Here is a 15178-nt window from a genome sequence, read left to right as displayed (position 1 = left end):
GATTACACCCCCTGTCACTCATCTGAAAAAAATATTGCTGGCTTTAAAAAAGGTGAGGGGGGGGGGGAAAGAGCTCTGTATCCATCCATCCCATTGTCTCTGGAAGTTATACAAGTACACTGCTGTAGATGCCCAACTGCCATTAAGATGATTTCCACAGGGGTGGAGTAGGAGGGATAAAAGTTGCACCAGTAGGGGTTGGGAGTGGGTGGAAGGGTGGGAAAACCAAGCAGGCAATTTACATCAGCAAAGATATTCGCCACCCCCTGGTGTGGACAGACAGACAAGCAGTGTGGAAATACATAAACGTGTGGAGATGTGTATAATGCTGTGTAAATTCAGACTGAAAGGCAGTGGGGGGAAATTACTATGCTATAAGTCGGTAGTGTGTACACAGCTAAATCCCTACCAGAGTGATGGGTGGCAGGCAAGAGCTATTTCTCCTTGCCACTAAGCCCATAATACTTGAAGGGGGGTGACTCTGGTGTGTGCGCATGTATATGTTGGAGGAAGGAGGTAATGTGTGACCAGAGCAAGAATCCATGAATCAGTATTTGTATGTAAAATTAGCCACCTGAGCTTATAGTAGGGGGGGGGAGAAAGAGAGAAGGGAACCCTTTGATTGGGCCACCAATTCTGAGGAGCAGAAAGAAAGCAGATCTTGGTTGTCTTCACTGCAGTGTTGCCTAAGTGCTGCATTTTTTTTACCCATGGGGTGCATGCCAACTATACATCTACGTGTGAAAAGATAAAAGGCATCCCTTTGGGATGTGGTATCAACCTTGCTTCTGTTTGCACCACACCGTCGTAGTCCTACCATCTAACCTTGGTTTTATTTCTTGCTTATGCTACAATGGAATGGAAAGTTGGAAACTAACCTTTAAATAGAGATACAATAGAGATTCAGAACAGGTTGATATTACTGCTACCATGGTGAATTTCATTAGGGACTTCTTGGGAAACAATTCAAGTAGCTATTCCTCCTCTTTTTTCCCCTTGTGGTAAAATCAGCTGAAGGATGCACCAGCTGCACCACCACCCCCCCCGGCAAGAAACAAAGTTCTGTCTGTTAGAGTTAGTGCTGTGGCTGGCTGAGGAGCTTTTTGAACAAAGGGAGTGGGGTCTTCGTCCCAAAATACACACATATTTCAATAACTATAAACAAAAGGCAAGGGGCAACTCTTCCCTAAGGAAGGTTCTTCCTATCCTCTGACCTGCAGTGAAACTTGAAGAAGTAGATGAGGAGAGGCACACAAAATTGTGTATATTTGCATGTGTGTGTCAGTCAGTCAATCAACCAGAGGAGGAGGATTTTTTAAAAGTCCAATTCAAACGAAGAGTCGCCGCTAGGGGCTGAATTGCACAGAATAAGCCGCCTAGTCTGGGGGCGGCGGATGGACAGAAAGGAAGCAACCCTCCCTTGGCTGAGAGGAACAATCGGATGGTTATTTTTGCAACGCCGTGGAGAATATTTTGCCGGCCTGTGGCTGGATGATTTTGTTTAAAGTACAGCTTGCGCTGTGGTAGAGGGATTCGGCATTTCGTGTTTAGGGACAGGACGGAGGCGTACACTGCAAACGCTACTCCGGAGTCTCCTGGGGGGTGCACAGAGCAAGCTCGCTGCCCGGCGGAGAGAGCGGAGGGAACGTCATCTTTTCCTCGGACGGCAGTCTTTGAGCAACACCACCACCGAGGAAAACTCGGCCATGACAGCATCCATAGGTAGGAGGCGGTTCCTTTCTCCCGTTCTAAACTTCTCTCGTCGCTTTCTCGTAAGAGCTAAAATGTCACTTTAGTCGGCTTCTGCCGTTCATTGGCTGAGTTTCTGGAACTACACAGCAGGACAGAGCCGGGTGAGTTTGGATGGGGCGGAGATAATCAACAAAGCCATGCAGGCAGTTGTCCGGGCGGGGCGGGGGGGGGAGAGACTATGAACTGGCCGGAAATTTAAATACAAGAGGCCCCGTATGGAATGCGCAGAATGGCAAGGGGGAGGGGGGAATGATGATAATACAGAAAAACTTCTGGAAACACGTTTCATTCCTGCCCTGTGCATGTTTACTTAGAAATAAGCCTCTCTGGAGTCAGTGAGGCTTGCTCTCAAAGAAGTATCCGTAAAATGGTAGGTTTAAAGAGACTAGTACTTCTGCTTTTGGAATTTGAAATCATGAATTTAACTGATTTGGTAAAAAGACAAACCACTACAAACAGGAAAGCATTTCCTCCCTGAATATCACCACTGATATTCTGATTCTGTGCTGTCTTGTTATGACAGCACTCGTGAGAATTTTTAGCAATGGCTGATATCGTTGGTGGAGCGTGACTTAACTCCCAACTAACAGCACGATCCTAACCATGTCTACTCAGAAGTAAGTCCCATTGAATTTGCTGGGGCTTATTTCCCAGTAAATGAGGTTAGTTTCGGATTGCTGCCTAAGCGTGCTTATGGGTAGTAAAATCATTTTGTAACCTGCAAGAGTGTTAAAGAGTTGTCATCTTACTTTCATGCAACTTCACTGCCAGTGGGCAAGAGAAGGGACTGAGTTGGAACAGAGGATATTGCAGGGGTCTCAACTGAATATCATGAAATTGTGCAGGAGAAATAGACAAACCTTGGGCAGCAAGCCTGAGCCCACCTACATAAGAGTAATAAATGCTATTAAAATCAGTGGACAACGTTAGCTTCAGAAAATGGGCCAAGCAAACACACTTCTGGAAAATATTGTAAACAACTGCATTTAAGAGGATTTTTTTTCTGATTTGAATCATAGAATCATAGAGTTGGAAGGGGCCTTGTAGGCCATCGAGTCCAACCCCCTGCTCACAGCAGGAAATCCACAGCTAGAGCATCTCCCGCAGATAGCTGTCCAGCCTCTGCTTGAAGACATCCAGCGAAGGGGATCCCACCACCTCCCTAGGCAGTCGGTTCCATTGCCAAACCGCCCTTACTGTCAAGAAGTTCCTTCTAATGTCCAATCTGAATCTACGCTCCTGCAACTTAAAACCATTAGACCTAGTCCTACCCTCTGGGGCAGCAGAGAACAAATCTGTACCCTCCTCTATGTGACAGCCCTTCAGGTACTTAAAGAGTGCAATCATATCACCCCTCAGCCTTCTCTTCACCAGACTGAACATGCCAAGTTCCTTCAACCTTTCCTCATAAGACTTGTTCTCCATACCGGCTATCATCCTCGTTGCCCTCTTCTGAACCCGCTCTAACTTGTCTATATCTTTCTTAAAATGAGGCACCCAGAACTGAACGCAGTATTCCAGATGAGGCCTGACTAATGCAGAATATAGTGGGACTATTACTTCCCTCGACCTGGAAACTATAGCTCTGTTTATGCAGCCCAAAACCACGTTTGCCTTTTTTGCCGCAGCATCACACTGCTGGGTCATGTTCAACTTGCGATCCACTACAATTCCAAGGTCCTTCTCACACGCACTACTGCTAAGCCGGGTATTTCCCATCCTGTACCCGTGCATTTTGTTTTTGTGGCCTAAATGCAGAATCTTGCATTTGTCTTTATTGAATGTCATTTTATTAGTTTCAGCCCAATTTCCTAGTCTATCCAGGTCCCTTTGGATTTTATTCCTGTCTTCCATTGTGTTAGCTATCCCTCCTAGTTTCGTATCATCCGCAAACTTCATAAGGCTTCCCTTCACCCCGTCATCTAAGTCATTGATAAAAATGTTGAAGAGTATTGGCCCCAGGACAGAACCCTGTGGCACTCCACTCGAAACCTCCTTCCAGTCCGAAGCAGAGCCACCGACGACCACTCTTTGAGTACGGTTTTCCAACCAGTTGTGAATCCACCTGACAGTATTTCCATCTAGTCCGCATTTGACCAGTTTGCTAATCAAAAGGTCGTGGGGGACTTTGTCAAACGCTTTGCTGAAATCTAGATAGATGACATCTACAGCATTTCCACCATCTACTAAGCTAGTGACCCGATCAAAAAAAGAGATGAGATTAGTTTGACAGGATTTTTTCTTGACAAACCCATGCTGGCTCCTACTAATCACAGCATTGTCATCTAGATAGTTGCCAATGGACTCTTTTATTATCCGTTCTAATATCTTTCCCGGTATTGAAGTCAGACTGACCGGCCTGTAATTCCCTGGATCTTCTTTTTTACCCTTTTTAAAGAGCGGGGCGACGTTTGCCCGTCTCCAATCCTCCGATAGAGGCAGTCCTTGAGATATTACTATGTGGCAAATCATTATCTTAGACTGAACCCTTTCCCCATACTATAATATGATATGGCATATAATTTAATATGATACTCATCTATCTTAACACAGTTCTTGTAAGTTACTCAGATAACATGTGTGAGATTCTCTGAGCGCTAATGGGGGAAGGTGGTCTGTATAGATTAGCCTTGTAGTGACTGTTAAAAGGTTTATTTCTCTCACAATTGAAAATTACTTTTCAGCAAGATGTTTACTATTGAACTGAGAGGTGTAATTCAGTTTTTTTAAAATCATCATCTTGCTCCTGTTTAATTAATCACTAATTATCATAGCGGTTTTGGCAGTATTATCCCTCACCCACCCCATTCATCCGCCTTGTGTCCTCACCAGCAATATGCAAATTGTTACCATCTAAGCATTTTTACCACATGACCCCAAAGCATGTAATCCTTTGGGATCCTACCACTGAATGCTGCTGTACCAGATGGTTGAGCTGGTGTAGCTTTTTGTGTGCACCAAGCTCAGTTGCTTTCAAGGCTCATTTGAAGAATTTATGCACATCGTACAGAGATGCTCCATTTATTGAAATGTGGTATGTAATTAATTAATACATAACATGAGCCAGTGTGGTGTAGTGGTTAAGGTGTTGGACTACGACCTGGGAGAACAGGGTTCAAATCCCCACACAGCCATGAAGCTCACTGAGTGACCTTGGGCCAGTCACTGCCTCTCAGAGGAAGGCAATGGTAAACCCCCTCTGAATACCTCTTACCATGAAAACCCTACAGTATTCATATTCGGGATTGACTTGAAGGCATTGACCATTTACATTTACAACATGGTGTTTAAAGCCCTGGAAAGAAATACATTCCACAGAGCTGTGTAATTATAGTGCTTTTTTGTTTTTTCAGTGCAGGGGATTGGGAAAATGTATTTTTCCTCTCAGGGTTAAAAAGGACAGAAGAGGAATGCGGGGGGGGGAGAGATAATTTTCTAAAAAATCTGATCCCCACATGTAGTGTTCCATATGCCATTTTTGAAATACCACTATTTCATTTCAAAAAACATTAAAGCAGTTTACAAAAAAACCCCATATAATAAAAACTGTTAAAAATACAATAAAAACAAGGTCAACTATTGGAAGGTCAATCAGTGTAGATGGTATTGAGCTAGAAGGCAGCTTCCTGTGTTCCTATGAGAATGACTGGTTTGATTCCTGAGCCTTTTTCTGTATAGAGTGTAAAGCAGCCACCCTAACCTGGTGCCTCCAGATGCTTTGGAGTACAACTTTCATCAGCCCCATCTCTAGTGTGTCCAGTGGTTAATGTTGATGGGAGTTGCAACTCTAAACATATGGAGGGCACCAAGTGATGGATGGTGCCATTATTCCTACACAGACACACGAAGAGGCTGAATCTCTAGGAATCATGGCACACAGAGATATTTTTTTTTCTGCCATGGAAGGAAGATTGATCTGTAAGCCATACTGGAAATATAACCTTCTGACTATGTCCATTTAATGGTCTAAATGTTCAGGATACAGTTTTTCTGCTGAAGTGGATCTGGTGCTGCAGCAGTAGTGTAGTGGCAAATTTAGAAGTCCAAGGTCCCTTCATGAGTCACCAGGATTGGCCTCACAGGCCAAATTTAATGGGTGACTGATGGCACCCACCAGTCAATCACATGACATCATTATCCAACCCACTTATCAAAACCCCTTACAGGGGGTTCCCAAGCCACAACATCCTGCTGGCAATCGGGTGCTTGGAAATTGCTGCACATGGGCTGTTGCTAGCCCTGTGCTTGGCTCTTCCAAAAGCACCAAACATAGAGCTAGTGAAGTAGTTGTTTCTCCCCTCCCCATTAGGGGTAGGGACAAAGAAGTTGGTATTTTTCAGGCATTTCTGCCTGCAAGAAAGGTACCTCTCACAGCTGATCTGCAAAAAGCAGGTTTCTTTCCCCTGTGTTTTGCATATCAGCTGAGAGAAGGACTTTTCTCTCGCACATGATGCCTGTAAAATACAGGGGGGCCTTGCTGGATAAGAGTTTCTTTCTCCTTGCAGAGACTCGCTGCAGCCAAAACTGAGGGTGCACGGGGAGCAAGAGAAAGAAGGCTAAGAAGAGTGGGTGGAGAGTGAGGTGAGGTGGCATTTCCTCACAAGGAAGGGGCAAAGGAAGGCTGAAGAAAGGGAGAAGGAAGGCTGCCTGTAAAATACAAGGGGAATTGCTTATAAAGCACAGCTTTTCAATGCTAGCATACACTTGGCTTTCGGAAATTGCTGTGGCTTGATTGGCTGTAGAGACAGACAGAGGGACTTCAGAAGGGGGGTTGGTAGGTGGGCGGCTGCAAAAAAAGTGTTGAGGCTGTGTCCCAGACGTCCCGCTGGGAAGACATACCTGTCCTGCGGATAAGAGACTTGTTGAGAACTATATATAAGCCACTCTGAGCTCCTCAGAAGAGAGATCTATATAATTACAACAACAATGACATGGCTGATTCCAGCACTAATTTAGAAAGTTTTTAGAATGGGACACAAAATCACCACAGAACAAGGAACACTTTTCTACTCTAGAGACATTAGTACAAGAAGCAGTGAAGTAACTCTGTGCCAACATAGCTCACCATTTGATGTGTCCAAGCACTTTATATCTCTGCTCCATTTGAGGATCAGCACTTAGCCAAAACCATGAGATGGAGGGATGAGACAGAGTAACTGAATTATACATTGACTTCTGTTCAAAAACTAGGTGTTGGTCTGGATAGTATACATTACATGTATCTGGTGAAAAAAGGTGCACATCTCTTTTTGCTGCATCCTAATGTACGTTACATATTCAACAGCCATGGTAGCATATTAATCAACAGGAGATTTAGTAAAGAATGAAAAGGAGTTTGTGATTTAAATGAGTTGCTGCTTTGGACCTGTGTTGAAGTGCTCATAAGACTGTCTAATGCTGGCTAATATTAAAATGTATGAATATACCTATACATTTTTGATAAATACTTATTTAACCGAGACATTTCTATGCTACAGGGTGGCATACGGAAAAATAAAATCTAAATATATAAATAGAAAATAAATAAAACAAATTAAACAGCAATTTCAAACAAGCCTTTAAAAGTTCTGTTCCTTTTGTTGTAGTCAGTGCATTGGACATAGGTGGTAGGGCTGGGCACATAAACTCTGATCCAATTTGTGGCTCCAATGTGTAAATACAGATCAGACCCAATCTGGTCTGGACAGGTTCAGACCCAATCTGACCTGATTTCGATCTGCATCCAGATCACAGCCTAGTGGGGCAGCCTTCTCATGAGCTAGAGGGAGCCCCCAGCTGATGAAGTGTCAGGACAAGCTGACAAAGCAGCAGAGCAAGTTTGGCAGCAGGGTGAGGAGGCCAGGGCACCCACTCTGCCTGTCTCTCCCCTGATCATCCTCGTTTCCCTCCTCTGAACCCATTCCAGTTTGTCTGTGTCCTTTTTTATGTGTGGCGTCCAGAACTGTACACAGTATTCAAGATGAGGCCTAACCAGTGCCGAATAGAGGGGAATCAATACTTCACACGATTTGGAAACTATACTTCTCTTAATGTAGCCTAAAACAGCATTTGCCTTTTTTGCAGCCACATCACACTGTTGACTCATATTCAGCTTGTTGATCAACAACAATCCCAAGATCCTTCTCGCATGTAGTATTGCTAAGCCAAGTATCCCTCATCTTATAACTGTGCGTTTGGTTTCTTTTTCCTAGGTAGAACTTTATACTCATCCCTTTTAAATTTTATTCTGTTGTTTTCAGCCCAATGCTTCAGTCTATTGATCCCTTTGAATTTTATTTGTCTTCCAAGATATTAGCTATCCCTCCCAATTTTGTATTATCTGCAAATTTGATGAGCATTCCCTGCACCTCCTCAATCAAGTCATTAAAAAAAAACCCTTTGTTTAAATGTCTTTTAAATGTCTCTTAAAATGTGTTTTAAATGTTTGTTAAATGAGCCATATGAAGTGTGGTCTCTAAAATATTTTGTTTATGTTCAAGACCACAGTGTTGGCTTCACTATAGTGATTTGAGTTTGTTTTAATGTTTGGAGCTCCTGACGAAAGACCAGTTCCGAAACGCGTTGAGCTTTTAATAAACTTCTTCCAGCACCAGAGCTTGCCTCTCTATCCTACCCTTTGTTTGGTGCTGTTCCCTTTTGTTTCTCCCTGTTTTAATTTTAAAACATTTCAAACTTGGGGGAGCATGGCTTGTCACTGAGCAAGATGGCTGTGAAGCTTTACTTCTCCTAACTACACAAAAGCCCAAATCAATAAATGCAATGATAATTCACATCTAAATATTACTCACCTGAAGGCCTGCAGTCCAGAATGCATTCCGCACTTACTAGAAGTCAACACAGAGCTTTGAAATCGAATGTTTTTGAGGTACAATGATTAGGAGAATCTGACCTGTCAAGCATGGAAGACTTCAATATGATATGTGGAGGATCTGAAGGCACTGAAGGCGCAAAATTGAACAGGGAGGTGTCAGAGGACGATGACATATTAATGCATCTTAAAATGATTTGCAGAAATATGGCAAGTGATCTTAAAACAGCCCTAGAGCACCTGGATTGTAAACTAACAACACTGCAAGAACAATTTACCACGGTGACTAAGACAGCAAGTGAAGCCCTAAACCAAAGCATCTGCAACACTTCTAGAATAGATAAATTGTCCCTATGTGAGACCTGCAGATACAACTGAAGGAGTAAGTTAATAAATATTGTAAGCAGAACATTCAGCTACTGGTGAGGGGGGGTCCCGGAAGGGGAGGAATTTTTTATGCGATGACTCTTGGAGCTAAACGTTACAGGGGACCTTTCTCCCTGTGACATTGAACAAATCTATAGGGCCCCAGGACCAAGAACTATTCCCAATCCTTCCAGGCGATCCAACAGGATACCGTGGTCGACGGTATCAAAAGCCGCTGAGAGATCTAGGAGGACTAGAAAGGTGAATTCTCCCCTATCTAATGCCCTCCTCATATCATCCACCAGAGCGACCAAGGCTGTTTCAGTACTATGTCCAGTCCTGAAACCCGATTGGTATGGATCCAAGTAATCCGCTTCATCCAAGTGTGCTTGGATGTGATCTCAATGCTGTTATGGATGAGGCTATGGACAGGAGCGGCTCTGCAAATCAAGAGGCCGAGCAGTCCCACAGCTCTGTCTCAATTGGTTGAGGAATTTCACCTAACTGATACTTTGCACAGCAGACATCCTAGGGTCAAGGATTTCACCCATTTCTTCTCCAGGCACAAAATGTATTCAAGGTTCAATCACATGTAAGTGTCCCCTAATGTTTGGGATAAGGTGGTAAAATCATACATAGGTGTGATCTCCATGTCAGACCATGTTCTTGTTGCAATGCTACTACAGTTGTCTCCTATACCTCATCCTCCATACTCCTGCTGTCTGCCACCCCGACTCCTTTTGCATAAGCATGTTAAAGACAGGCTGCAGGAAGGGATTACCAACTATTTAAGGAAAACATCACTGCAAACGTTGATCAAGACATAGTATGGGACGCATTCAAATATATATGTATATATAAGGATGGGACTGGGATTGATTGGAAAAGAACAGCAAACATATCAAGCTGAATAAATGCTCTCACCAAACTTTTCTAAGAGAGAGAACTTTAAAAATATTTCTTCATTTTAAGACTTCAGCCCTTCCAAGCACTGTGACTGGAGAGTGTTGGGTGGGTTGATAGCATTCTAGGCTTCCTTTCCCTCTCCCTACTCTGGTGTTCTCCTTTATGGTGTTAGAATTACTCCATTTAAGAGACACCCTGCCTGGGTTCATTAGAGACTGTTTTTAGCTACAGATCTGTACAAATCTTTACAAATCAATTCAGGAGTAGATTTGTAGCTGCTTCAACCCAATCTGGACAGGATACAAATAGGCCTGAATTGGCCCTATTTAGTTTGTTGTTTGTTATTTGTACAAATACAGTGCACAGTCCTATTGGGTTCTAGAAGCCATTTTCTAATAAAAGTTAGAGTTAGAACAAGGCACTTTTAAAGAAAACAAACAATATATTAGGTGAGGAGTGCACGAACCAGGGAAAGTTAGAAATTTTCAAGCAAGAAATGGAACATATCAACGTTACAATACTTGGTGTGAGTGAATTAAAATGGATGGGAATGGGACATTTTCAATCAGGCAACTACAAAATATTTTAGGTAGGAAATGAGAAATTAAGAAGAAACGAGGTTGCTTTAATAGTGAGAAGTGATGTAGCAAAAATAATTTTAGTTTTTAAATTTGTATATTTGTTTTTAATGTAATCCTTTGTCTCTGCTCTCTCTCCTAGCATGGGGCTAACTCCCGCACCTGGGCGTTACGCCTCCAACTTAGCTAGTTAGTTAGAACTAGGTTTGCCTTTCTATCTACTATGTATTTCTATAAATAAAGTAGCTTTTCTTATTTTACTAAGTCTCAAGTCTCAGTGATCCTGATGCAGGGTAAAAGCCTGCTTCCTTAGGTAAACGCACGCACACACTGGCACACTTGCATTTCAGCATCTGCTGTTACTCTGCTGCTGCGTGTTGCTTTAAACTAAATGAAGCACACAATTACACACAGCCAACGCTTACAAGATCTGAACTGGGTGGTTCATGAAAGATGCTATTGGAGGCCTCTGATTCATAGGGTTGCCATTAGTCATAATCGACTTGAAGACACATAACAACAATGGTTTGCAACAGGAGTAAACATTCAGTTGTACATGGTAATACTGGAATGTAGTTCAGCCAGTGCAGATCATAATTCTTGGAGGGCTCTTGTTTCTGCCTATCTGTTTGTCATCAGAAGAAGGTTGCTTGATGTCTAGACCCACTGTTGTTGCCACCTTTATGGACAGCACTGTGGAATTTTGGCTAAGTATCTTCATAACTGCACCGACTTTTCCCCACCACCACCCTGATCACAAACAAGGGCTGCTAGCTCTTTCTATAACCAGTTTTGGTTCTTATATTTAAGGACATAACAGTCAAAATGTATGATGTTTCTGCATTAGATAGGCAGCCTAAATGAAAATTAACTGTGTGTGAGGACATGCATGCATGCATATGTACAGCCAATGTGTCATATTTGTTCTTTTTTATAGTATAAATTTAGGACCAATTTCTTGGGGTTATGGAGGGGTGAAGAGTGTTGTGAACTTTTGATCCTTGTCATGCAACCCAATTGTCTTTTGCTACTATTTAAAAATCAATATACAGGCAGGGGGGAGAGCAAGTGACAGGCGGGGGGAGAGCCAGTGACAGGCACGAGGGGGAGAGCCAGTGACAGGCGGGGGGAGAGCCAGCAACAGGCACGAGGGGGAGAGCCAGCAACAGGCACGAGGGGGAGAGCCAGCAACAGGCACGAGGGGGAGAGCCAGCAACAGGCACGAGGGGGAGATCCAGCGACAGGTGGGGGGAGAGCCAGCGACAGGCATAAGGGGGAGAGCCAGCGACAGGCACAAGGGGGAGAGCCAGCGACGGAGACGAGGGGGAGAGCCAGCAACAGGCGGGGGGAGGGCCAGCGACAGGCGGGGGGAAGAGCCAGTGACAGGGGGGAAAGCCAGTGACAGGGGGGAAAGCCAGTGACAGGGGGGAAAGCCAGTGACAGGCAGGGGAGAGAGCCAGCGACAGGAGGGGGGAGGGAGCCAGCGACAGGCGCGGGGAGGGAGCCAGCGACAGGCGCGGGGAGGGAGCCAGCGACAGGATGGGGAGAGAGCCAGCGACAGGCGGGGGAGAGAGCCAGCGACAGGCGGGGGAGAGAGCCAGCGACAGGCGGGGGGAGAGAGCCAGCGACAGGCGGGGGGAGGGAGCCAGTGACAGGCGGGGGGAGAGAGCCAGCGACAGGCGGGGGGAAGAGCCAGTGACAGGGGGGAGAGCCAGCGACAGGCTGGGGAGAGAGCCAGCGACAGGCGGGGGAGAGAGCCAGCGACAGGCGGGGGAGGAAGCGCCAGCGACAGGTGGGGGGAGGAGCCAGTGACAGGGGGGAGAGCCAGTGACAGGGGGGAGAGCCAGCGACAGGCAGGGGAGAGAGCCAGCGACAGGCAGGGGAGAGAGCCAGCAACAGGCGAGGGGAGAGAGCCAGCGACAGGCACAAGGGGGAGAGCCAGCGACGGAGACGAGGGGGAGAGCCAGCAACAGGTGGGGGGAGGGCCAGCAACAGGCGGGGGGAAGAGCCAGTGACAGGGGGGAGAGCCAGTGACAGGCGGGGGAGAGAGCCAGCGACAGGCGGGGGAGAGAGCCAGCGACAGGCGGGGGAGAGAGCCAGCGACAGGCGGGGGAGAGAGCCAGCGACAGGCGGGGGGAGAGAGCCAGCGACAGGCGGGGGGAGAGAGCCAGCGACAGGCGGGGGGAGAGAGCCAGCGACAGGCGGGGGGAGAGAGCCAGCGACAGGCGGGGGGAGGGAGCCAGTGACAGGTAGGGGGAGAGAGCCAGCGACAGGCGGGGGGAAGAGCCAGCGACAGGGGGGAGAGCCAGCGACAGGCGGGGGAGAGAGCCAGCGACAGGCGGGGGAGAGAGCCAGCGACAGGCGGGGGAGAGAGCCAGCGACAGGCGGGGGAGAGAGCCAGCGACAGGCGGGGGAGAGAGCCAGCGACAGGCGGGGGAGAGAGCCAGCGACAGGCGGGGGAGAGAGCCAGCGACAGGCGGGGGAGAGAGCCAGCGACAGGCGGGGGAGAGAGCCAGCGACAGGCGGGGGAGGAAGCGCCAGCGACAGGCGGGGGAGGAAGCGCCAGCGACAGGCGGGGGAGGAAGCGCCAGCGACAGGCGGGGGAGGAAGCGCCAGCGACAGGCGGGGGAGGAAGCGCCAGCGACAGGCGGGGGAGGAAGCGCCAGCGACAGGTGGGGGGAGGAGCCAGCGACAGGGGGGAGAGCCAGCGACAGGCGGGGGGAGAGAGCCAGCGACAGGCGGGGGGAGAGAGCCAGCGACAGGCGGGGGGAGAGAGCCAGCGACAGGCGGGGGGAGAGAGCCAGCGACAGGCGGGGGGAGAGAGCCAGCGACAGGCGGGGGGAGGGAGCCAGCGACAGGCGGGGGGAGGGAGCCAGCGACAGGCGGGGGGAGGGAGCCAGCGACAGGCGGGGGGAGGGAGCCAGCGACAGGCGGGGGGAGGGAGCCAGCGACAGGCGGGGGGAGGGAGCCAGCGACAGGCGGGGGGAGGGAGCCAGCGACAGGCGGGGGGAGGGAGCCAGCGACAGGCGGGGGGAGGGAGCCAGCGACAGGCGGGGGGAGGGAGCCAGCGACAGGCGGGGGGAGGGAGCCAGCGACAGGCGGGGGGAGGGAGCCAGCGACAGGCGGGGGGAGGGAGCCAGCGACAGGCGGGGGGAGGGAGCCAGCGACAGGCGGGGGGAAGAGCCAGCGACAGGCGGGGGGAGAGCCAGCGACAGGCGGGGGGAGAGCCAGCGACAGGCGGGGGGAAGAGCCATAGACAGGGGGGAGAGCCAGCGACAGGCGGGGGGAGAGCCAGCGACAGGCGGGGGGAGAGCCAGCGACAGGCGGGGGGAGAGAGCCAGCGACAGGCGGGGGGAGAGAGCCAGCGACAGGCGGGGGGAGAGAGCCAGCGACAGGCGGGGGGAGAGAGCCAGCGACAGGCGGGGGGAGAGAGCCAGCGACAGGCGGGGGGAGAGAGCCAGCGACAGGCGGGGGGAGAGAGCCAGCGACAGGCGGGGGGAGAGAGCCAGCGACAGGCGGGGGGAGAGAGCCAGCGACAGGCGGGGGGAGAGAGCCAGCGACAGGCGGGGGGAAGAGCCAGCCACAGGCGGGGGGAAGAGCCAGCCACAGGCGGGGGGGAAGCCAGCGACGGGGGGGGGAAGAGCCGGCGACGGGGGGGGGAAGAGCCGGCGACGGGGGGGGAAGAGCCGGCGACGGCGGGGGAGGGAGCCGGTGACAGGCAGGGGGGAGACCCAGTGACAGGTGGGGGAGAGGAAGCGACAGGTGCGAGAGGGGAGGCAGCGATAGGCAGGAAGAGGGCAGCAGGATGAGCGGTGGGGGCACACACACACACCATCGTCACTCACCATAGCTCTTCACCTCTGCTTCTGCCTTCTCCTTCATTCCTGCCCTCCAGTGCGGTCTGGCTCTCCAGTTCCTTCCTCATGCCTCCTAACACAGAGCACGAGGGAAGAGCAACACTACGCAGAAGCCCAGTGTGAGGTACATGTCTTTTGTCCACCAATCACAGGAGCAGACTTCCCCTGTTCCCCCCCCCAGTAACGTCCAAATGTAATGCGGGAAACGTTATAGTTACAGCTGAAAAGTAATAAAATTACCACTCGTTTTGTTACAAGCAAAATGTAATGAAAAAAAATGTTACGCAAAAAAGTAACAAATTACAAGTAACTCATTATTTCTAACGAGTTACTTCCAAGCACTGGTCTGGCTTCCACTGAAGCCCAGTCTGCTATTTCGTCTTTAGCATTATATTATCTGGAGAGGGGGGGAAATGGTTTATGCAGAATAACCCAATGGCTTCAGTATCTCAGTATAGTGAATGGGAAAGTGCTTCTTCCTTTGTTTAAAAAAATCAGGCTTTCCCCCTTCATTTTTTAGCTATTCTTTGTTTACTTCTGTTCATGTGGGAGTCCTTAATTATGGCATCCTTAAAGCTGGTACAGGTTGCTAAGGAATTGTTTGGCTTTGCAGAACACCAGCCCTTGCCAATTCCATTTTTAGCAAAGTCTCCACTTTGAAGAATTCTGATCTCTGAGTTGAAACACTTTCTCCATTGATCTAGTCATTTTGGCAGCTACACTGAACAATAAAGTGGAAACTGTGGAGGGAACACTAATTGGTCTGGCATTTTAGCTGTTGCTACAAGGATGATAAAGGGGAAGAGAACAATCCTAAGCACTGTGGAACTAATTTGTGGTTATTTCTTTACCTCAGTTGAATTTTAAGTTACTCTTCACACATAGCAATATGGAAGCAGCAACAGAACAAT

At 48.4% G+C, this 15178-nt stretch overlaps 1 protein-coding gene across 3 annotated transcripts in view; it reads left to right on the top strand.

The window, feature by feature from the left end:
* The first annotated feature begins 920 nt into the window (after positions 1-920).
* Positions 921-15178, top strand: part of TNS3 (tensin 3) — a 58447-nt gene continuing 44189 nt past the window's right edge. The window contains exon 1 of one of the 3 annotated variants that reach the window (XM_061587102.1): positions 921-1722. In XM_061587102.1, coding sequence (XP_061443086.1) covers positions 1707-1722 — 16 coding nt within the window. In that variant the 5' untranslated portion in view covers positions 921-1706. Of the gene's footprint in view, positions 1723-1771; positions 1854-2101; positions 2123-15178 lie in introns of those variants that run through there. The other 2 variants (XM_061587103.1, XM_061587104.1) reach the window with 2 other exon arrangements.

This window comes from Rhineura floridana, chromosome 10, assembly GCF_030035675.1.
Source record: "Rhineura floridana isolate rRhiFlo1 chromosome 10, rRhiFlo1.hap2, whole genome shotgun sequence".
NCBI classification, from domain to species: domain Eukaryota; kingdom Metazoa; phylum Chordata; class Lepidosauria; order Squamata; family Rhineuridae; genus Rhineura; species Rhineura floridana.
This window is presented reverse-complemented; position numbering and strand designations above follow the sequence as displayed.